This window comes from Sciurus vulgaris (genome assembly GCF_902686455.1).
Source record: "Sciurus vulgaris genome assembly, chromosome: 14".
Lineage (NCBI taxonomy): Eukaryota > Metazoa > Chordata > Mammalia > Rodentia > Sciuridae > Sciurus > Sciurus vulgaris.
This window is the reverse complement of record NC_136475.1, coordinates 67,017,686-67,042,881: the sequence shown is the minus strand read 5'-3', so window position 1 is coordinate 67,042,881 and position 25,196 is coordinate 67,017,686. Positions and strand designations below refer to the sequence as shown.

The 25,196-nt window shown below is 35.8% G+C and overlaps 2 protein-coding genes across 11 annotated transcripts in view; both read right to left on the bottom strand.

Annotated features, from left to right (window-relative positions):
- Positions 1-5,943, bottom strand: part of CDKL4 (cyclin dependent kinase like 4) — a 66,319-nt gene extending 60,376 nt beyond the window's left edge. For all 5 annotated transcript variants that reach the window (XM_079109896.1, XM_079109899.1, XM_079109897.1 and 2 more), the window contains exons 1-2: positions 5,798-5,943; positions 812-1,030 (exon numbers count right to left, since the gene is read on the bottom strand). In XM_079109896.1, coding sequence (XP_078966022.1) covers positions 812-979 — 168 coding nt within the window. In that variant the 5' untranslated portion in view covers positions 980-1,030; positions 5,798-5,943. The remainder of the gene's footprint in view (positions 1-811; positions 1,031-5,797) is intronic.
- Positions 5,944-9,132: 3,189 nt separating this feature from the next.
- Positions 9,133-25,196, bottom strand: part of MAP4K3 (mitogen-activated protein kinase kinase kinase kinase 3) — a 190,596-nt gene continuing 174,532 nt past the window's right edge. For 3 of the 6 annotated variants that reach the window (XM_079109878.1, XM_079109880.1, XM_079109882.1), the window contains 8 exons: positions 24,701-24,804; positions 21,176-21,347; positions 19,772-19,807; positions 17,716-17,784; positions 17,541-17,633; positions 14,043-14,113; positions 11,196-11,251; positions 9,133-10,561 (listed from right to left, as the gene is read on the bottom strand). In XM_079109878.1, the coding sequence (XP_078966004.1) occupies positions 10,474-10,561; positions 11,196-11,251; positions 14,043-14,113; positions 17,541-17,633; positions 17,716-17,784; positions 19,772-19,807; positions 21,176-21,347; positions 24,701-24,804 (689 nt within the window). In that variant the 3' untranslated portion in view covers positions 9,133-10,473. Of the gene's footprint in view, positions 10,562-11,195; positions 11,252-14,042; positions 14,139-17,540; positions 17,634-17,715; positions 17,785-19,771; positions 19,808-21,175; positions 21,348-24,700; positions 24,805-25,196 lie in introns of all 6 variants that reach the window. The other 3 variants (XM_079109879.1, XM_079109881.1, XR_013759017.1) reach the window with 2 other exon arrangements.

Genomic DNA, 25,196 nt, shown 5'->3' with positions numbered 1-25,196 from the left:
TTGGAAGAATGGATAATGTAATTATTATCTTCCCTTTACAAACTGGTTTCTGTTTTTCGTTTTTCTAAAAACAAAGACACACTTCAAAAGTTAAGGCTAGCTGTTCTTGAAATCACACGGTCTTGTTATTTAATGTATAACCACTGGTCTTGTTACAAATGACCACCAGCCAGCAGCCTCTCCGCTGTCGGGCAGCTCATTAGAAAGGCAGTCTCAGGCCCCCTCCTGGATCTCTGTCCCCCATTTCAACAAGATCCCTAAGGGATTCTTCCTACATAACAGAAGCACCGCTCCAGGCCTTCAAGTTCCCAAGATGGAAGATTTTTAGGACAGAAAAAATATCTGCACTGAAAACTTGTGAATCTTACATGTCAAATTCTATCAGAGTAAAAATGATGTAAAGTGAGTGTACTGCTGGGGGTGACATTCAGTACATCTAAGAACCTGGGCAATGCCGATGCCTAAGGGGCACTAGTGCAGTCCTGCAGGTCACTCTGCACCAGGAGGTGCTCTTTTAGTGCCTGGTTTGTTGGGAAAGTATTTGGGGTAGGGAGCAGGAGTAATACTAGGATGGGGAGTCTCAGGCAGTGTGGTTATTTACCCACTAGAATGGAAATACTTCAATATTTTAATCATCTACAGCTGTATTAATATGTATCGGATAAACACCAGAGGGGTTAAAGTTCAAAGTGATGATCTACTTATTTCCTAAAGTTGCTGATACAAAGGAATTTGAGTCCAATGGAAAATATTAAAATTTTAGCATACATATTTCACCTAATGCCATGATAGTATGACAGAGTTAACCTACCTTCAACATGCGAATTTCTCTTAGTGCTATTTTTTTAACTACAGGATCATCTTCAGATTCCACAAATTTTTTAATAGCTACTACTTGTCCAGAGGATTTGTTTCTGCATTTGAAGACAACTCCATAAGACCCTTCTCCAATCTTAGCTAATTTTTCATACTTTTCCATTATAGTCAAAGTGACTTATTGTATTGATGGAATTGCAGTAAAATGTTGCACCTGGAAAATAAGATTGACTACCTTAATTAGGCTATAAAGGACAACATTCCTACAGTTACAAAAACAAAGGATGCCAAAGATTTCCATTGATCAATTTTAAATCCATTTAAAAATATTTGAAGGTTGTTTTGTATATGTGCAGCTAAAGAGTACCTGGATGCTGCTTTATTAGTTAGTTTAGTTCTGCATAATTCTTCCAGTGATCACAAAGATTTCATGAATTGTTTCTGATAATGGGTCAGTTAAATTACACAAATTTGTGGGAAGGAAATTTGTTCAGCTTATTGTTTTTATTATCTTCAAGAAAATGATTAAGATATAATGCTGTAAATTCCAGCTAAAGGAACATTTCATACTCTTGAATATGGTTGTTTACCTTTTCCCTCCTAACTTACATCAATGCCTCAATTACTAGGAAGAGACATGGTACAAAGTGCTAGACTTCCCCCTGGTGGAGAGAAAGAGACAACATGGGCTGCTGAGCAAAGCAGCTTTAGAAAACAACAAACTCTTTCCAGGGTATCCATCATTTATTGCTCTCAGCTTTTACATGAATGGGGGAATAATTCTTAGTCCCCAAAGAAAATAATGATATCACACAAAAAAGGAGGTAGATTAATTCTTTCTGAGCGCTTTTGTATCCACAGTGATTTCTAGAGAAAAACTGTGCTTAATTTTTCCATCCTACATCACCCATTCGTGATTGTTTGTGACAGAATTAAACATTAAATGACAAATAAAGCCAGCATCATTAAATAAATTAGCCCAGAAATGAAAAATATAAAAAGTTTAATGAATCTGAAAAATCTCACCCATTTATCTTGCCATATCTTCTTAAGATAATCTAATAGTAATTATTAGTATAATAGCACTTAAAAAGCATTGTTTTATTTACATATAATCTGCACAAACATTCTGCAAAGTGGGTGTTATTTTATCCACCTGTGCAGATGAGAAAATGAAGCAGAGAAAAGAGAGTACAGAATTAGAGCCCAGTCAGGCTTTAAAGATCACAATTTGAATCACAACATACACTGCCTCTCAGTTCCTTCACCAAAATGTACAATTTGAAGAACCATCTTACCTCGGTCTTGGTATTACTGTCATGTACAAGAACTAAACACCTGTAAAATTTCTCATGTTTCAAATAAATATGCATTTTTAAAAAATTCACTGATACTGTCTTTTCCATCCACAGATTATCTTAATGGGGAAAGAAACCAATCATCTATTCTCATTTGCTACCATGAAAATAAACAATAGGGAAAAGTGTTTAGGTAAATGATTACTAACATAGTTTTTTTACAGTTTTGTTTTGAAAAGTGAATTTTAGTCCCTTATGAAAGGAGAAAATTCAAGTGAATACACACAGAAGAAATTTAGGGGAAATCTATCACAGATTAGGTTCTGAAAACCCTATTTTTATACCATATTTTTACTTAGGTATTATTATATTAAAGGTATTTAGTTAAAAATATGCATGCATTTGCCTTTGTTTGGTATAGTAAGAGGTGGTTGGAAAGAGAGGAGGAAAAACTACAAATTTGCTTCAGAAAGTTATTGGTTATTGATATAGAACTTCATAAATTTATGACTTTAACCTATTTGATAAGCATAATACTTACTATGGAATATGAGCAAACTGTGAATATGAAATGAAGCTTAATTATGTAGCTTGAGTGTAGCAATCTTTTCTTTCTCCCCCCCTTTCTCTTTCTTTCGTTTTAAAATTTGTGGTAATGGGCTACACTGAGCTACATCCCAAGCCCTCTTAATTTTTTATCTTAAAACAGGGTCTTCCTGAGTTGCTGAAGTTGGTTTTGAATTTATGATTATTCTGCCTTAGCCTCCTGGGTAGCTGGGATTATAGGCATGCCAGCTACTTGGCTTATTTATTTTCTTATTTCCCTCTCAGTAGCAATTTGACCTATTTATCTATTCTTCTCCTTTTTTTCCCAACAGGTTTGATAATGACTGATTCCTACATATGTGAAAAGTCAATAAATTCCAAATAGAATAAAAACAAAAAGATTCATACCCTAACACAACATAGACAAACTGCTGAAACCAAAGAGAATATCTTGAAAACAGCGAAATTGAATCATTCACATATAAGGGAACAACAATATGCTTAATAACTGACCCTCATCAAAAAAAAAAAAAAAAAAGAAAGAAAGAAAGAAAAAAGAAAAAAGAAAAAAGTAAATAAAAATTGGTTCTTTGAAAAGATCAATAAAATTGATGAATCTTTAGATAGGCTGAGCAAAAAAAAAAAAAAAAAAAAAAGAGAGGGAGAGAAAAAAAGAAAAATAAAAGTTCATCAAAATTAGGAAAATTAGGATCCTTTAGAGAAATTTAAAAAAATTAAGAGTATATTATGAACAACTTTATGCACCTGAATTAGTCAAGATGGTTGGACAAATGCCTAGAAAGACACAAAATACCAAGCTGGACTCAAGAAAAAAACAGAAAATCTGAGACACCTATAACAAGTAAAAAAACCTAAATAAGTAATTAAAAACCTATCCACAAAGAAAAGATGAATTTCAATGAAACTAAAAAAAATAATACAGGGATAATTGGCAGAAGTACTGTCTGTAGATTAGATGTTAAATTTCTTGATTTTTGGTAACTCAAACTGTGATTATGTAAAAAAAAAAAAGTCCTAATTCTTAGGAATTAAATGCTAAAGTACTTAATAGTAAAGAGACATGACATCTGCAACTTAGTCTCAGATGGTACAGAAAAATTAATGTACACATATATTCAGAAGGCAGAAAGTGAACAAGAGAGAGAAAAGAAATAAAACAAATGAAGCCAAAAAAGTAAATAATTAATGAGCTTAGATATATGGGAGTTCATGTACTATTTTTTTGTTAAGTTTGAAACTATTATATCACAAAGCCTATTTTAAACTAACCAACGTCTTTACAGCTACTTCCATTACAACAAAAACATCTTTTTCCACATCAATATGCTCCAGGATCAACCCTCCTCAAAAATGTCTTCTGGCCTCTAAGGCCACAGAATAAAGTTCAAATCGTGGTATGATATTTACAGTCCTTTCCACCCTGGCCCCAATTTACCTTTCCAGCAATGCCTCCCAGATTCATCCTCAAACAGTTTCAGGTCTCTAAGTCTCTTCTTATATCACTGCCTGGAATGTGTGACCCTGAAATCCTGTTCATCTTAAACAGTCTAACTTTCCTGCCTAGCCTTCTGCCAAAGTCAGGCTCTTTCTCTGCACACCTTACTTCCCCTACTCGGTTTTAAAACTTTATGTACCACCTTATTCTTGCACTGTCAGCCCATTGGCACATGGTAGTCTTCTCTTAAAGTCCCAGCACTGTTTTATTTGCTAATCTTCCCACTGAATATACAAAACGACTTTCTGTTTTAAGCAAAGGCAGTAAGTGCATTCTGATTATTAATACAATACTTGAGCAGGAAATCAAGATTAAATGGTGACATAGATATTAGCAGGCTATAGATACAACTGGTAGAAAACATTTTTCATAGTTACCAGTGACCTTCAACTGAAGTTGTACAGGGCCTCCTGACTTCAACATTTACCAAGTAATGAAGTTCTCTGTACCAAGGCAAAGACAGGTATGGACATGGAACCACTAGTGATTATAAAGATAAACAGAGCTACAAGTAGGTAGATAAACAGACACTTGAATGTATTATTAAATTCTTTAGAAATTTCCCTTAAAGATCTGCAAAACAAAGTACACACAAAAAAAGAAAACACTTGGAGGTCCATTTATTCCCATGATTGTATAAAAGACCAAGCCCTGAGGACTTAAATAAGCCTAAAGTAAACCCCAAGAGAAGTGGAGTAGGAAAAGAGTGGGGGAAAATATTAATCTCCCAATTTAAAAGATTCCAGGAAATTCAACAGAGGCTTTAAGAGTGATGGGGGAAAGGAGAGCTTTTAAAGGTCAGGCGAGACCAGTTAGGGATTCTACAAGCTGAAGTCACAACCTGCTATGTTGTTTCCAATGAAACCAAAGTGTATTTATATTTAAGATGCTTATCAGGAAAATGGGCTATCGAATCATCCTCGTCTGTCTTAAAAACATAATACTGAAAGCCAGTTGTGGTGGCAGACGCCTGTAATCCCAGCGGTTTAGGAGGCTGAGGAAGGAGGATCTCGAGGCCCTAAGCAACTTGGTGAGATACTGTCTCTAAAGAAAAACAAAACAAAACAAAACAAAAAAACTTAGAGGGCTGGGGATGTGGCTGACGGTTGAGCACTCCTGTGTTCAATTCACAGTATAAAAAAAATAATTCAGTAAACAACACCGAGTCACTGCATTTCAAAAGAACCCAAACACGCAGGTATAAAGTTGTCTTGGTGACAATACAATGGCACTAATTACAATCATCCTCAGAAAACTAGCGGACCACAGAACTGACACAATCTAGGTAAGAGTTTGAGTGCGCCCGGGTCGGTCTCGGCCTTCCTCGGGGGACGCCTCTCCGTGGGGGCGGCCGCCCGGCCTCCGCCGCCCGGCCCTTCGCGCGCGTTCCCGCAGCCCCGGCCCGCCGGCCGCACGTCCCCGGCCCAGGGATCCGCACCGAGCCGGTCGTGAGACGGCTGGGAGTCACCTGTCGCTTCCGCCCCTTCGCTGGTCTTTCTGGGGCCGGGAGGGGAAGGCAGCCCGCTCCTCTTCCCGGTTCCCTCACCCGGGAGCCTCCACCCAGACCCCACCTCTTTCTCCGTCCACCCGGGTCCCCCCAGACGCCCGAATTGGCACTTACGGCGCCGTCTGGGCGCCGGCCACGCAGTCGCCGGGACAGCCGGGGCCAGGGCAGGTCGCTCGGAGCAGGCCGCCGGCGGCGCAGCAATTCCCAGCGAGCAGAGCCGCGGCGGCGTCGCCCCGGCAACCGCGACGCTCAGGCCGCGCGGGGCGGGCGGCTTCCGGTCCGGGTCCCGGGCGCCCGCGGCCGGGCCGCCCTCTCCGAGTCGCGGTGGGTAACCTCCGGGCCCGAGCCGTCAGGGCGAGGGCGCAGCGACCGATAGGGAGCAGCTCCGCAAACGTGTCACAACGTCTAACACCGCGATCGTGCTCAGCCCTGTCCCTTCCCAAAGCATCAAGAGCCCCCAGATTAGGCACTTCGGTGAATGCTGACTACCTCGCTTCCCGGCGGGGCAGACCCCGGGTTTGCAAGTCTCTGCCAGGAGTCTTTACTCTTTGGTCTTACCTTATTGTGGAAAGAGCTTTCCAGCAAACTTCCCAAGGCTGTTGAGACAAGCAGCTGTTCATTAGCTGTGGTTCGTTAATGGCATTTTCATAATTCAGCGAGCACAGTTCTAGTATCTGACTCTGGGGCCGAATCAGAGTAGGGCACCGGTTTGTCACCCAGAAAGAAGTCAAGCAAACAAATAACATGACGACGAATGCTATGTGGAGACAAACGCATTAACCTTGGGAAAGAGAATTGTCAAAGCTTACCCATTTGTTTAAAAACTAACTTAAAAAAGAAACCATATGTTACTGAGCTCACGTGTACTTTAAACATAAGTAAAATGCTTCTCCTCCCCCATCATGGCCAGATTTAGGATGTCAAACTTCCCTTCTATACTCAAATCTCTATTTTTAGGAAATGTAACCCAGAAACAATAGTGTATCTTCTTCCTTCAGGACCTTCCACTAAATTCAAGTCTAGTCCCATCTACTCATTTCTGCATGGCTCCTGTTAAAAGAATTTCTCATCCTGAGGTACCATGTCTATAATCCAGCGATTTAGGAAGCTGAGACAGGAGGATTCCAAGTTTGAGGTTAGCCTCAACAATTCAGGTCCTCAGCAACTTCTCAAGATCCTGTCTCAAAGTAAAAAACTAAAAAGGACTGGGGATGTAACTCATAGATAAAGTGCCCCTGGTCCAATCCCAGTACAAAACCAAAACCAAAACAACAACAAAACATCTTATGTAGGTGATTAATCATACTATATACAAACCCATTGGTTTATTTTCATCTTTATGGTACTTGATCTCTGCAAGTTTTGAAATGCTTGACTCCTCTCTACTTTGGTAATAAACTCTTCATTATCAGCTTTTTTGTTCTCCAGCTTCCTGCCTGAAACTCGAATCCAGGTATCCCAAGCTCTGTTGCATTTAATGTCACTCTTCCCTAAACACGCAGTGTTTTTGCATGTCTAGGTTACAGCTTCCTACTTCCCCACCCCCACCCAGTACATGATAAACACTTCATCTATCCTCTACTGCTCTACACATCTTTCTGCAGAAAGGCTTTCCTTTTCCAAAACCAGAATTAGACACAGCCTTTTTTGTACCTCTGGTTTACTTCTATTTATTGCCATTAACCTTGATTTTCCAAGTGTGTTCTTGGATGAATTAATACTGGCTGGGAATTATGCCCTTTCCATCTTTTCTCCAGTGCTAGTCAACTGTAAATTATCATGTATTGTCTCACAAGAGTAAAAAGAAGTCTAGAGCCCTGGGCAATTTCTGTGCTTCAGTTTCTTATCTATAGTATGAATTCAATGGCTGGGGTTGTAGCTCAGTGGTATAGCGCTGGCTTAGCACGTGTGAAGCACTGGGTTTGATCCTCAGCACCACATTAAATAAAGGTTTTGTGTCAATCTACAACTAAAAAAAAATAGAAATTAAAAAAAAATGAATTCAACACCTGTAGTATTTACCTATTAGTTTTCTAAGCACACTCTGACCTCTTCTTCATTCACAGTGAAAACTGATATAACCTATCTGTCCTTTATTTTCTGATCTCTGCTAAAACCAGAGACACACAAGTTGAATGATGCCAATAAGCCCATAAATAATTGATCGATTTCTTCTCAAGATCAGTATCTATACAAGTACCAAATGAGATGGGCAGTTTGAACTTCAGTTGAAGAAATGTTTCCAAATATTTAAGTGAGTAGCTTTCTTTTATTTGAGTGTACTCTTAGGTGGAGCCTAGACATTTGCATTTTTAACTGTCATTAAAGATAATTCTCTCTGATCAGTCAGAAATGCTAATTTCCACAGATGGTTCTCATGCTGGAGTATTACGATAATTTGTATAACTTTTTAGAAGTAAAGGTTACTGGGCCTCACCCTCAAAGATAATCATTTCAGCAGTTATTTTTTAAAAGCTTATGAGTAATTCACAAACAGTTGTATACTTTTATCTTCTGAAAATATTTTTAAGTGACGTCAAGTTAAATGTGATGATTAACCTTTTTTGAGATATGATTACCTTTTATATAAGTCATTATAGGTCTTGGAAACTAGAAAAAAGTGGTCCAGAGAAAGGACCAATAACTTTGTCAATAAATACTAAGAACAGAATCTCCATTTCTTGAACATTTTTCCATGAACTTGATGTTACTCTAGTAAAAATGTTTTAAAATAGTCATTAATGCTAAGATTATTCATGTGCTTGGGGAAAGCAAGGCAATGTATGAATACAATTGTTATGATTATTACTACCTATACAATTTTGGACATGGAAACTATTCTAAAGTAAACAATTCAAGGTCACAGTGATGGGTAGTGGCTTATGCAATAGAAACTGCTCCTTCTGACCACCCAATCCAGGGCTTCCCACTTCACCTCACCACCTCCCTTACCTCCAGAGTTGTATTTCTCAATACTCTCCCTTCCTCTCTAACCCAGCTTCAGCCAATTATTTTCTGTAAAGGGTCAGAGGGTAAAAATTTCAGGTTTTGTGGGTCACAAAGTTTCTTTGAAACCACTCAGCTCTAAAAAATGTAGCCAAATAGGTAAATGAATATGAGGTACTGTATTCCAACAAAGCTTTATTTACAGAAACAGGCGGGGTGGCTGGATTGGGCTGAGGTCTGTTTGCCTATCCCTGTATTCACCAAAACACTATGAATGTTTAATTGGCTTTTCGGATCAGAACTTTACAATTCTACAAAAGATGCTCTGTTTTCAAAATGGGATTATTACTGCTTTATAAAATTGGGATCACAGGTTAAATAAAAATCATGATTTGAGTGATCAGATTGGATACTTAAGAATTTAAGCATAAAATGAAGTTCTTCCCTTTAACATATTTTAGTGTTATTATCTATAAAGCCAGATGACAAGCTACTATACAACAGCATGTTAAAAAACATGTTTATTTTACACTATGTACAATCAGGAACATATTTAAAACCATTATCAATTAAAATAAATGAAGACCATAAATCACAATTTAGTTTGTTCTTAGTGTATATCCACAGTAAAATATAAAGAAAATATACCAAAAGAGCCAAAAGTGTGCATTTTGCTAAAACTTGGTATATACATATTTCATTGGAAAAAAGCAATCAAAATGACTTTAACCAAAACTAAGTTCCTTTGATGTGTAGTAACCATTATATTGTTTGTATGAGGTAGTAACTAAATTATTTTGGCCATGTGGTAATACTCTAAATCAAAAGAAATATGAAAGTAATCATAAAATAAGGCCAACAAAAGCAAAAATTCCACTAGAAATTTGAACGTCATTACTCTATGGAATGTTATAGTTCTTCAGTGTGATTATATGAAATGCTTAGTGTGAACTCTTTAATAATAATGCTAATTTATTCTTTGTGCATACTGTAGTTCAGACAACAATTGCAGTGTTACACTGTGGTACCGTTATTCTGTGATTTAAAATTTTTTCAAAGGTATTTTGAAGCACAGACAAGCAATCTTACCGGACTCTGCTTAAATATAAAAAGATCAGTTACTACAACAGGTGGTTAATTGGTTTGTTTCACATAGAAAACAATCCAAATACATTTAAAAAAGATGTTGTGGAGCCAAATGCATATTGACAATGTCACAGCTTACTTTTGTGACTTAATACATCACATATCAATACTTTGTGCAAATATAAACACCAGTGTACTTGCATTAAAATTAAAAACAAGATTATAAAATGATTACAGCCTCCATTACAATTTTAAAAGTTACAAGATTTATATTCATATTACTAAATTACATATAATAAAAATACAATAGTGTTAAATGTACTGTTTCATTGCCAGCATCCCATTTTGTAATATAACCACACCCAAGAATATACTAAAGAATTTTAAAATATTAACCCCAACTGCATTTTCAACATTTACATCTGTACAGATAAGACACTTACTTGTACATCTCATAAAAGTACATATCTACATATGTTCTTAGTGTATGTCTTCAGCAATATGAAGTTTCACAGAAAAATACTGCCTATATGTACAAAGATTACATAACAATGAATTAAGCACTTGTGTGGTTCAATATGCTAAATATATCCATACCACTTAAAACAAAAAATTTCCCCATCTCGTCTCATGCCACAATAAATTACGAGTAACTGAAGCCAGGTTACTGCAGCTTTTGTACAGCTTCAAGCATCCATTAATGTTGCAGCGGTAGTGTTCGTTCTTTCTATAGTTTAACTGTCAAAGCACAACACTTCTCAGTAACTGTTTTCATGACCCGCCAGGATGTATAAATTGCTATTTGCTGTGGGGTTATCAGTTGGCCTACTTTCCAAAACCACGACCCTAAAAGTAATGAACAAACAAACAACATATAACAAAACAAAGTTATTCTTGAAAACTAATGTTAACAGAAAAATTTTCCATTGCTTCTCCACTATATGCCTCTATAAATGCTGCTCATTTGATTTGTGGACAGAAATCATTTACTATTGCTATGATTACAGGGCCAGTTCCAACTCTGGGAAGTAATTTTGCTGCCCCCTACCCTCCTATCTCTAAGCCACTGTTCTTTCGAGAGCTGGGGAGTGAAGGGTGGCAGGGTGGGAGAAACCTATAATCTAGGAATAATTTAGAGAAACTTAATCCTTCTTACAAATTCTAAAATATTTTGCAGTTGAAGAATCAGAACTCCAAAATCTTATTTTGCATTAAAAACGAAAAGTTCTGTTTGTTAACTTATAGTATTTCCTCTTTCTTCTGCTGTAAATCAGACCAGGTATTATGTTTAATGCAAAATAATACTGATAGATCTATAAATTCCTATTACTTTTAAGATCAGGTTTTTAAATAAAGTTTGAAAAATACATCGTTGAACATACTACTGAGAAATTTTGATTCTCTGGAAAAAGAAACCAGTTTCATGCTGGATTTAGAAACATGTTTAATACTATGCACTTAATACAAACCATTTTCATACCTGTCAGATCCAAGCAGCCTGAAAATTCTTGTACTATCTGAAATTTCTTGCGTTACCTGTTCAATTAAAATATAAATTTAATTTCTGAAATTAAGGATACAAAATATTATATGGGCATTTCATTTTAATACAACAGAAAAGAAACATAATTCTTAGGATCAAAAAATATCCCTGCATGACTTTTTATTTATTATCAGCTTGTGAGGCAATGTGAGTCCAGGAAAAATGTGGCTAATTTGGAATTAATCATAAACATAAGTCAAGGAAAACTACTTTTATAGACACCCAGAAAAACATTTTGAACAAAAATCACTTTTTTATTAACCTGAAACTTTTCAGTCTTTATGTTAATGCTAATAGCAAAGTTACTAGCAGCAGTAAGCCACTTAGATCTGGTTCTTTTATCTACCAGGCCACTGTGTAGTATAACAAGAAGTATTTTAAAGCCAGATGACTTGAGTTTGAATCTTAGTTCTACTACTTACTAGCTGTGACACAACACAAGGCATATAGTCTACTGGGAAGTCATGCCTTCTGCAAACTGGGATAGAAAAAAAATCCACCTTGCAGGAGTACCTTGCAGTGTTCTGATAAGGAGGAGGTGTAAGCCTATTTAAGGAAGTGCTGGATACAAAATAATTTTCTTTCCCTTCTTTTGGGGTGCTTTACCACTGAGCCACGTCCTTGGCTCTTTTTATTTTTTATATTATATTTTGAGACAGGGCCTTGCTAAGTTCCCCAGGATGGCCTCAAACTTGTGACCTTCCAGCCTTAGCCTTCTAAGCTGCTGGGGTTACAGATGTGCACCACCTCACCTGGCTCCCATTCTCTTGAGATAATATTTTCTGATAAAATATACTCTCTCATTCTGCCCCCTTTATTGGACACAGGAATGGTTTTTATTGGATATTTTAGAAATAGCCCTGTGTGGTGGTTCAAGGTGTGGCACACAGAATACTGAATTAAGAAAAGAGGGAACTGAGAAAGGAAAGGAGAGTTAAACTTTTGAGGTCCAAAGTTGCCAACAAAAAATGATGAAAGATTCCTCATGCAAGAGAGATTTTTGCAAATACCATGCAAAACAGGCACCTACTGTGGTGATGAAATATACCCTTCAAAAAGTCCTCAATGTGACCAAGTACCAAATGGGGAGAAAGAATAAGACTCAGAAGAAATCCAATGTTCACAGCATATTGAACACAAAATATCCCAAATATAATGGCAGTAACTCCTGCTCCCAAATTAGCAGGTTAAAAAAATTGATTTCAAAACTAAATTTGTCCCATTAAAACCCCTACAATTAGAGGTTTGGGAAACACTCCTGATTCTTCAGTTGTGGCACCACGCACACACGCTCACTTTGGTGACAACGGCTCATTCCAGTATACCTGGATGTTGGCCTACTAGAAGGAAATGATGTTTTTAGAGGCACTGAATTGAAGCAGTCTCTCAGGTGATTACTTTTGGACAAAATTCTCTTTCCTTTTTTTTTAAACCACGCCATCCTGCCAGGTGGATACCTTTCTTTCTTTAACTAGTGTTTAGCAGCTCTGGACTGTTCTTCATGCTCCATTCTCTCAGGTGATTCTGAAACAGTTTCCTGAGAAGTAAGCCTGCTCAGGGGAATCACTGCTAGAAACTTCAGCAGTGTCCTTTCTTTAATGCTTACACAGGCAGGCACCATGCCCGGCACATCATACGCTCTATTTCATTTTATCTAAACAACTCTCAATTCACAGACGAAAAAATAGAGTAGAGAGAAGTTAATAGATATGTCCTGGCTATCCAGCTACTAACTTGCAGGGGTGAAACTTGAACCTGGGTGTCTCAAGTCCGGAATGCATGTTCACGACCACTAAGCTGCTTCTTACTTTGCTAGAGAAGGCTCTGCATTTAATGCATGACAGGGCACAAATGAGCTACTTTCTTGCTCAGGGCATATGAGGTTTTTGTTTTCCCTTCCAATGGTCAAGTACTATTAGTTGATCAGATAATGATCAAGTGATCTACTGAGATTGGATTGAAGGCAGTGGAAGAATTTTTGATGATTTTACTTGCCTATAATTTTATAGTGGGCAAGTACTTGTCTTGTTCATAATCCTGGCACATTCCAACACAAACGTCGAGTGGAATTAAATATGTTGCACAACTTAACTGATTACTGTAAGGTAGTAAGGGCTCAGGAGATGCAGTTAAAGGTTAATAAAAAGGGGCAAAAATCATAAATGTGAAATTAATAAGGATAATAGAAACAAGAGACAAGCTGGCTTCAAGAGGAATGTAGGACGCTCTCCTCACTGCATACTTTGGTCATTATCACAGAAATATGAGGCAGACAAGGTGCCTCAGGACAGAGCGTGCTGCCATCAGCACTTTTTTTCAGATCATGATGGGGAAACTCAAAGAAATTGTGGTTGGTTCACTTTTAGCAGTATTAAGGAAGTTCTTGTTCTGGATTTGAGGGTGATTATCTAGAAGTACATCAAATACACACTGAAGTTGTTTGGCAAGAGAGGTGGCTCTACAGTAAATGCCACTGTTCTATCACTAGACTGAATACAGTATGTATTAATTCAATTAGCAAATCAAGTATCATTGGTACCATTTAGGTATTTTCCACAGTTAAAGACAACTGAAGTAGATTTAATAATGGTTTGTAACTATTTAAAATATTTTTTAAAAATTATTTTATTTTTTTAAAGAAATAGTGCCTCAGGCTGGCCCCTAACTCTTGGCTCATGCTGTCCTCCTGTCTCAGCTTCCAAGTAGCCGGTACTATGGGCACATGCTCCTGTGCTGGGCTTTTTATGACTATTTAATGGACATGATTCAAATGAGATTACTTACCTCATTAGATCTAAAACTTCTACCTTGCATTCCATGTTTCCAGAAAGCTAGCACACTGTCTTGTAGACAAACTAGCAGGCAAGAACAGCTCAATTACTGTTAATAGTACAAAAGTTCAACTGATAAGCATCGTTTCACTCCTCTATCTTGTATAGCAATATTTCAATTAATACCTAATGTCGGCAACTGCATATTTACAAGGCATCTTTACATTTGGAACTTAAAAACTATAAAGAACGTACTAATCTTTGTTTGCTTATGTATATATATATATTTTTTGTGTATCTCGGACTGTATCTCGGGTCTTGTTCATGCCAGGCAAGCACTCTACCACCGAGCTACATCCCCTCCCAGAACTTATTAATCTTTTTGACAAGAAAAAATTTTAAAAATTCACTCAAAATATTTGTCACAGAAATTTGTTTTGATAACTAAAGTTTTAAAATAAAATATTGCAAACATATAGAAAATACAGAGAATGGCAGAAATACACACATGTATCTAACACTGACCTATCAAATCCTAACATTCTACCACATTCGCTTTTTGTTTTAAATGAAAATAAATACAGATTGCATCCCCTATATATCCATCCTGGATCCCCTTCTGGCCTTCCTTACTCTCTAAGATAAGCACTATTATAAATTTGGTATTTAACATTCTCATGCACATTTATATTATAAGTCCTATATTATCAATATAAACTTTATATTCAATGTTTCCACCGGTTGCACATTTATGGTGAACATTTATTTCTAGTTTTCATTACTATAAACAATGCTGCAATAACGATCCTAGCACTTCTTGAGAACATATATCAATCTCTGAGGAAAGGTACCTAGAAGTGGAAATAGACGACATGGGGCATACGTATAAACAAAGCAAATATGAGTTTTGCTTTTTAAATTTATGTATTTGATACATATGTTCACATGTAACAGATAGAAATACAATTTTGTTTCTTGCAGATAACAATGATTCAGGCATCATTTGTCAAGCAGTCCACCATTTTTCCACTGACACATAATGTTGTAAGTTTCCATTTACATGTGGGTTTATTTCTAGGCCTTCTCTTCTGCCCCACTTTTACTTATTTATGCCTCTGCTGATATCACACTGTCTTTAATACTATCATTTTATGTTTCAACATAGAGAAGTATTTTTCAACACTTATTTTACTATTCTTGGTCTTTGGCTCTTCCATATGAATCTTGTCAAGTGGCACAAGATACTCTGTTTGGATTTTTATTGCAAATGCACTGAATTTGTGGATTAATTTGTGAAGAACTAACCTCCTTCTCACATTGAGTCTCTTTTTGTAATTTTGTTTTTTATTCTTGTAGTGATGGGGTTCAAGCCAGGGCCTTGTGAATACTAGGTAGGTGTTCTACCAATGAGCTACATCACTGGCCCCATCCATGGATATGACGCTGGGTTTCATTTGTTCAAATATTATTCTAAGTCTTTAAACAATAATTTGGGATATCTACACAAGGGTCTTGGATGTGTTTTGGTTATATTTATTTCTTTTTCTTTCTTTTTTCTTCATATGGGCATCTTGCTTCATTGCTCAGGCTGACCTTGACTCCTGGGTTCAAGTGATCTTCCTGCCTCAGTCTTCCAGTAGCTGGGACTACAGGCATGTGCAACTGTGTCTGGCTGCATTTAGTGTTACATATACTTCAATGCCATTTGAAAAGGTTCTTTTTTCCTACTAAAATTTCAAATTGCTTACAAAATTTGTTCATATCTAGCAACTATGAATTGTCTTATTCTAGTTATTTACTTACAGAGTTTTATATTCTATGTAGAAAATGATATCATTGGCAAAAAAGCATCTTTTAACTTTTTTCTTTACAATCCTCATGCTTCTCTTTCTTTTGTTCAGTAAAATAATATTGAGATGTGATAGTAGAATCAGTCTGACCATGATGTGGTATTTTAATTGGCTTGCTGAAGGTCATTTCCTTTTATTTCTTATTTGCTAAGCATTTTTAAGGTATCAATTACTGAAAAGTTTATTGAATGCTTTTTGGTGCATCTACTGAAGAGTCTCATGACTCTTCTCTTTTAATCTTTAATGTAGTGTATTACATAAATACATTTTGAATGCTGCACCATCCTTGCCTTCTGGGAATAAAGTCTATCCTTAATAATGTGGAATTTGCTAGTATTTTATTAAGATCTTTAAAATCTATTTTCATGATTAAAATTTACGTTTTTCATTCTTATCTTGTTTGATTCTAACAACAATGTTAAAACACTGATTTATTCAGAATTCTTTGTCTACCATCTGAAATAATTTACATAGGATGGGGATTATCTTTTCCTCTAAGGGTGGAAATTTATAAATTCATCAGCTTGATTTCCAAGTCCCTCAGGCAAAGAGCCTGGCTGAAATTCCTCATCTCCTATGGGATACTTTCAGTCTTTTTATCACCTAGCAGTCTAGTCAAAGTCTACTACTACCTGGAACCCAGCAGGCTATTAGCTTCAGGCTGCATATTACTTTGAGTTTCTGTTGTTGACCCTGTATTTTGACCCTGGCTATGTCTTTTTAAGTACTCCATTTAACACCTTGCCAGATGTCCCTTGAAACTGACATTATTATTACCATTTGTTTGTTGGGGGAGGGACTTTCTTGTTGGGGGAAAGAGGAAAACAGAAACAGGAATAAGACAGACAACTATCTGCCCTTGGCCTTACCAGCTGCACCATGCATGTATGTATGGGCATGGAATCAGATCCATGTATGTGTGTATGTAAACACATGTATAACTTGATTTTTACTGGTAAAGGACACTAAATACTAATTACCATTTTTTTTCCCAGCACCCCCTATATGATTATTTTCCTTGTCTGTAATCTGAAATAATAAGTTAGAGGTGAAATACCATTAGAGGTAAAACCTTACTATAGGAAAGCTCCTCACAGGAAGAGGTAGAATCTTATTTGATCTTGTCTCATCTGTCCATGGGACACTTCATGGACATTTGGTATATTCAGTAAAATTTGGAAGAATTAAACACAGCTAAAAACAAGCTAAAATCATTTTAGAATACTGACTGTCATACTCGTTTTTCAGAAAAACTGTTACCAAGCATGATGTGAGAATGGCAAACAGAAATTTCATGTACTTAAAATTCTCTGACCAGAGATAACAGCAAAAACACAATAGGGTATATAAAGCATTGAATTTTAAAGTACCTATGGGAAATTTAAAAAATCTTGAGGAAATGTGAATTTCATGTTATAAGAAATAACATTTAACTCTTTCTTTTGAGAATGCCAAATCTATAAGGTAAACATTATTTACAATACAATTATTAAACTGTCTTGAGAATGTGTAAGAGAGTAAAGGCTAATAGTGACCTCATATCCATTATATCCTATATTATAGAGGAAGTACTTAATATACACATTTATCATTTCAGATAATTGTCAGATGAATTATTTTAAACAGTTCATAATGCAAAGACATATGAAACTTCAACTTACCTATTGATTCAATCTGGAAATCAAAGGTGAGCTCTGATGACAATTTTCTACTAGATTTTAATCTTCCTTGGAGATTTACTATTTTTATACAACCTAGAGAAATACAAATCACTCAGAAACTAAGAAAAAAGCTATGTTCTTAAAATAAGATGATCATAAACAAAATTAAACTTACAGTCCAAACATACAAGAATGGTATCTCTCTCCAGTTGGGTTACATGAGTAACATTTGTCTGTGGGGTATCTATGAAACAAAGAAGGTCTGATAAACTTACAGAAATCTGAAGCAGTTACAGCAGAGAAACTAAAAAAAAAAAAAAAAAAAAAAAAAAAAAGATATACATCTTTTTTAAATAAATGTGGAGCTACTGAACTGGGCTAGTTGGGTTCTAATGCTGATGTAAGTCTCAACCTCGTAAATGTCATTTCCGGGTATTATTTTTATTTATACTTGAAATCAGGAGTCTAATTTCCTAAAGGATGGCTGCGACTGACTTATGAATTTAAACACAGAAGGCCTGGAACTGTGCTTTTGAACATCATTATATGCTAGTGCCTAGTACATGCAATAAATATGTACTGAATGAATGTCAAATTTTTTGTGTCCACATAAGTTAAAAAAAAAAAAGCATTTTAGAAGCATAAAATGCTACCTAAATGCAAAGAAGAATTATTTTAGAGTTCCTACAAAGTGAAAATGTTTAAATGATTTGGTTTTCCATGAAGTGAAACTAATGCTGTATATCCAAGCTCTGTGTGTACATCAGAACAGAACAGCTGAGCTATGGGTCTGTTTCCAGTCCCGCATTCCCTGAAGACTGGGTGTGACAGCTAGGAGAGACAGCTGCCCTGCATGCTACTTCCTATTGTACTTAAGTCTTAGGACATCTAAGCACTGTCGTATTTTGAACTTGGTACTGTTATAGGCTTATTTGAAAATTAAGCTAAGCTGACCCCATTTTTTCAGACATCTCACCATGTGTAAAATCAGATCCCCTTTTCTTCATAAGCCCATTGGCATAGACGTGAACACCTCCACCCTCCCCCACTTCACCCTGACCACAATATCCTTGACTTATAGAATGTAAGCTTGCCCTTCTGAACATGTACTGATGATTTCTGAGCAAATATGTTTTATGTAACTTGTGGTTGTAATTGTTCCCCACTCCCCCTTTGTGATTTTCCAGTTTTTTTAAGCAGCATTCAACCCCCATGCAGGGATCAGAGACAGAAGAACTGTTTGCTTTCTGCTTCCCGGGCTCTGGCCAGTATAAATCCTTTGTCTTTAACTTTAAAAGGACCCAGAGTTTTATTTGGGATATTGGAATAGCGCCTTAACAGTACTGCTATAACTAACCAGGGTTAGGAGGACATGGAAAAGGCCTCCTGTAAATCAGATTTAACCAGGTTAAGGAGAATGCAGCAGAGAATTTGGGGAGCCAAAGAGAAGTCTCATAATGTTGCCAAGGGTGGCCACACTTCCCTTGAAGAAAAGCTGCATTTCAAGTTTAATGTGTTAAAGGAACCATATATTGGGTCTAGGCTTTTGTTAGTTTTTTTTTTTTTTTTCTCCCCTCCAGCATTCTGTATCTGAGCTATATCCTTAGCTCTCATTTTTTCTTTTTATTAATAATCTTCCAGTCTTTCAACAAACTCCTGTTGAATCAATATCTTACTGACAAATTACTTCCTTAACATTTCCCTTAGTAGTCAAAGACTGGGACAAAGATCCTTTCAAGAACTTTAAAAATTGCCTTCTAAAGTGGTCACTGTCTGTTGTATAGCAAAACATTCTACTATATTTTTAAGGAGAAAAAGAGCAAAGGGGGTTTCATGACAAATAGGATGTTCTAAAACCACAGGTAAGATATTTAAAGATCATCATTTCCAAGCAAGAGAGTTCAATCCAATTTACCATGAAACTCAAGTTTTATAACTTATTTTGTCACAGAGCTCATTGTAGAAGTTTCAATCTACAATCAAATTTCTGTAAAAAGTTCATTACTTGGAGATAATATTTGCTAAGATACTAAGGTATGTAGCAATGAGGAAAGATATGCTATGTGACTTGGCAATGTAAATCGATATTTAAGAAAACAAATTATATAAGAGAATTATTTTCCAACATCTTCACAAATACTTTGGAAGTAGCTATTTAAAATATACAAGGAAACAAACCAAACTTAAACTATTCTAAGGGCTGGGGATTAGTACAGTGATAGAGCACTTGCCTAGCATGTGCGAGGTCCTGGGTTCAATCCCCAGCCCTGAAAAAAATAAAGTTAAATATACATACTTAGACACCGGGATGAAACTAATATGAAGTGCAATCTAAACTTAAAATATTGTAAAATGTCACTTTTCCTTTTTTAAAATCAGATTTTCTACTAGCCTGAGATTTGTGTATGTGTAGCTCTGAAAGTACAGTCCCTGTATTAGCAGCACTACCTGGGAATTTACAGAAACAAACATTTTCAGGCCCCATTCTATGCCTACTGAATGAAAAATGCAGGTAGGGCCCAGTAATGTGCTTTAAGAAGTTTCCGGGTGTTTCTGATGCAAGCTCAAGTTTGGGAATCATGGTAAATACTCACTTGATCACTTATGTCAATATCCCTGGTAAAGTGATGGAATGTGATTAGAAAGGTAAAGTCACCTGACACTTTTCGGGTAGGCAGGACAACTGGAGTTCTGTAACTTGCACATTTTCAAGTCTATACCACTTACGATTACATTAAATACTTTTAAAATTCTGAAAGTTATGGAAATCTTGTTTTGCTTTTTGTTTTTTTGTGGTGCTAGGGATTGAAACCAAAACCAAATGCATGCTAGGCAAGTGTTCTACCACTGAGCTACATCCCCGGCCCAAGTTATGAAATTTTGAAATGTTCAGATTTTATTTTAAATGTTTTCTATGTTAATAAGCTTTCATAAAGATTAATTTTCATATTTGTAAGCAGCATCAAACAAGTGAATACATATAAAAGTCTCAAAAGAAATGTGAAAAGTATGAATACAAGTGTTAAAATATTAAAAATATTTGAGTATATATAAACTGTTTTTTCTTTTGAGAAAATGCCTTAATTGATATTTAACTGGTAATATTAATGAGCTATTTCCAAGTGAAATTAGTTTGGTGATTGAACCCAGAGCCTCCTGCTTGCTGAACACATCTGTTCCTGAGCTATACCCCTAGCTTATAAATGTGTCTTTAATGGTCACCTATACAGTGTCCTTTGAGAGAAACTGCTATTTACAATGTCCTATTTTATGTCATACATTTCTTAAATGTTGTAAAACAACCCAGGCATATACCTCATTTTATAGTAAGAGATGTATTGCTGTGAAATTATTTAATATACACCAAATTCAGGCTGTTGAGCATCAGATCCTTACCGTTTCATTTCTAATTAAAAGTGTATGTGCTTTCAACATTCATATGCTTTGAAAATCAAATTATTTTAAATGTGTCAAATGAATTAGCTATTTTAAAGCAACTCTTCTTCCAGTTTACTTATACAGTTATTTAAGACTGGCTTTTTATGTAGTTTTGCTTAATGCAAAATACAGTAAATTTATTACTTATAAAACCAGCACATGCTTTAGCCTTAAAAATTCCATAAAAAATTGCAAACCTGATTCTGTAAACCACGAAGAGGTAGAATTTGGATTGACAGTCTCAAACCGAACCACCTGGTTGAAGTCTCGCCCTCTACTGACACCAACACAGACTAATGGGTACTCCTGTTCAGGGACCACCAGCATCTCGAACATCCTAAGTGGACATGGGATAGGGAAATCGATGTGCTAGAGACAGAAACAGAAAACAGAAAAGGAAAACAAGAGCCAAATAATCTTATGAGAACAGCATTAACTTTTTAGGTTTACAAAAATATATAAAAACGTTTTTTACTATAAAGATTGCTTCTTGTCACAGAAACTCAGGGTACTCAGAAAAATCTAAATTATGAAGTATCTTTAAATGCAACTAATTTTAATTTTATATAACAAATTATTTTTACATTGCTACAAAGAGAATTCACATTTTGGAGATTTAGAAAAAAAAACTTCATTATTAATCAAGGAATAAAACCACATGAGATACTACATACACCCACCAGAATGGCTAATATTAAAAAGAATGATAATAAGAAGCATTACAGAGGAGTTAATAAATGCTCATAAGGATGAAAGTATAAATTGGTCCAGTCATGCTGGTTAATTGCATTTTCTACCAATGTTGAAGATATGCATCCCTATGACCCAACAATTACTACTGGGTATACCTTCTAAAGAACAAGGGTACATGCAAAAATAGTCATAGCAGCACTGTTAAGAAAACAAAAATGGGAAATAACCCAATGCCTATCAACAGTAAAATTATGGCATATTCACACACTGGAAAATTATAGATCAATGAAAATGAACATTCTATGGCTATTTTCAACAACTACATAAATATAATGTTGCACAAAAGAAGCCAGACACAAATGAGTATATACTTTCTGATTCCACTTATAAGGTAAAATTAATTTTAATGTTTAGGGATACATTTATCTATATATATAAAGAGAAAGAAAAGCAACAACTTGCTAGGTTTCCTTTGGGGGGAACTAGTTAGAAATGGAGTAGTATAAGGAATGCTGAGGAGGGTCTTCAAAAAATACGTGGTTGAAAAAAATTGGTCTTATACATACTTTATTAAGTTCATTTTAATGTATTTTATATTTTTGTTGCTCTTATAAATGGGTGTATTTTCAAAATGGTTACAGCTACTATCTAACAAAGCTACTGAATAAAATTTATTTTTCAACCCAGCAACTCATACATTCTGAAGAAAATAAAAACGTGCAGTGGACTGCCTTAACTACTAGTTGAAGAGAGTTGGGAGCCATGACGAAGTTCTGGTGGCTGGAACATGCAGCTGTGTGTGCACCTGCTCTTCCCTATAGCCCCTTCTTCCCTGCTGCCAGCTGCCTCCACCCTGTGAGTACCAACTCTTAAACTGTCTCTCTAGGAGCTTTCTTATTACCCGGGGCACATGCTTTGGATAATTATCTATATCACATTTTTAATAAGGTAAAACAATTTACAGAATTTGCTTTGAAATATGATTAAGAACAATTAACTAGAAAGAAAATAATGCTTATTTCTGTAGTTTTTTTCTTAGTATGGAAGAAAGTCAAAACAAATTTTGACTATTTCTATTTAGCTCCCAATAATAGCTAAGCAATGTGTGTAAATCACAAACAGAAGGGGATTCCTATCTCATGGGTTTAAATCCAGGTGCTCTTGGTGACTGACAGCAGTCCTTACATCTTACTCCCTGCCCCTCCCTGCCTCTTTAGTAAATAGCACTGTGCCTAGTTTATAGGAAGTACACAGTGTTTGCTGGGTAGATCTTTAATTTCTAACTTTAATTATGATAAAATATGCCTCATTAGTCACTAAGAGGAAGAATATAGAAAGCACAAGAATGTGTTTTTAGCAAATCTGATGCAGTCACAGTACAGAAACATCATAAATACTAACTGAAATAATGTCAAATATAGTAACAAAATGTACAATATAGAAATTTTAAAGCAGAGATGCATGGAAATGGAAGTTCAGATTAAGGGAGGCAGGCTGGGCCCTACAGCTCAGGAGAGAGGAAATATGAGCAAATCTTGAAGGAGACCTGCAGGTGATCTGCACTGGAAGTTCACTATCTCAGAACATGCACCATAGGCCTCAATAGTTAGATCATGCCAAATTCCCTGGTATCATCCATTGGGAAAAAGTAATGGATGGGTAATTTTTAAGCTTTTAATGTCTTCAAAGTATATATTCCACCTTGCATGTTCTTGATATCTAAAATTCCTTTAATAGAGAAAAGGGCCTTTCATTGTATATGAGGATAAATGGCTTAACCTATCCGATGACATATAAAATCACTTGAGCTAAGGTTTAATCAATCCATCAGTATGTGAATAAATGATATGATAAAACTTTTTCATTTTGATAGAGGTTAGGAATGAAAGAAATTGGAAAAACTTATCTAAAGTACACTAAGAAAGAAAAGGAAGAAGATAGGACTGCAGAAAAATCAAACTGTAGACTTTACCACTGCATCTAAGATAAAGCATCCTTATGTCAAATAGGTAAGAACAAAGAGAAGCTGAGAAAAGCAATTTTTGCCATAAATGGGGTGTATTTAGTAGCTGCTATAAAGAACTTATATATAAGGCTATTTCCCCTCAGCTTTTAGTTTAAAGAATTTTTGCTTCAGTGAATTTATTTGTGGAATTACTACTTCATAGGTTTTCAATTCTTGACACTATTTTTTCCCTGTCTCTTTAGCCCCAGTTGGGTTTGAGGTTAATATTGATGTGAAAACTAAAAATAGATTTCTTAGTTACTTGTAAGATTTTAAGTAACACAAAGTAAATATTCTAGTTTGATATTATAAAGTCAAGGAAGAATCCTACTCTGTTTATACGCTGACTCCAATCTCTACTGACGGATCAAATGTTCATGAAAGAAGACTAATTCATATATAATAGCAAAGAAAACAATTTTAACAAATTCATTTGATATTTCTTGCTGTAATTGAGTCTGTAGTTTATATATTTTAAAAGTTAGTTTTTCCTCAAAATATGTTATAGCTAAGTAACATTAAATATTTTAAAGGTATTCATTAATCTAGGGAAAGTTAAGCAAAAAACCCCAAACTCAAAAAATAGCCATGACTACCTGGACAAATTAATAGGTAGGTATTAAAACAATTTTGTAATCAAAACAAATCATGTTCCCTTCATCAAGGTCATTCCCTATCCCCTTAAGTCAAACACTAACTTGAGTGTTGTCTCCCTGCTGTGATGGAGTAGGTGAAAACATTTTATAGATCTTTTAGCAGCTGTTTTTGACATTAGGCTATGTTTATAAGACAATCTACTTCTACCTCCCTAATGCCAAATCCCTGATATATTTCTCTAGTCTCTTTCAGAACTTTCATCAGGCTGAGTTCCTTAAAACTGGGCAAGTTTTTACCACCTTGCCACATAATCGAAAATCATTAAAATAACTTGAGAATAAACCTAAAAAAAATTCTGTTTAAGAACAGAGAAGTTGACAATTAAGCTTTCAAACTAAGATTGTCTTAGGTTGACTTTCATGCTTACCTTAATTAACATAAATTTCTGCATTGGTTCAACCCATTCTAAGAGAACAATGCTAGTCTGAAGTGCCCCGCATAGGTATTTATGGCCTGTGTAAGGATTTCTCACTGTCAAGGCAAAAAAAGTAGATGTGAGTTCTCTTATAAAATAAAGTCTTTATATTATTGTCAAAAAGTAGAATTAAATCAAAAGCTGGTTGCCTATTTGATTTTAATCAGATAATAGGGCAAAAAAGAACTACTGTTTCAGATAATAGAAAGAAATGCTCTCATGGCTTACAGGATTTTTTGTGTGTGTACAAATGCAGTGGCTGGTCATTATACAGCTAGGATCTGGAAGGACTTTAGTCTACGGTAGCAGGGAAGTCAACTGAGGATACACCATTCTGAAGGATGGGTCTAATTAAATCTGGGGAGAAAGTATTAATTGATAGAGATACACACACATTCAGGTGCTTTTGGTAGTAATGTTCAGAGGCAGTGGTGTTTTGGTTCTGAAA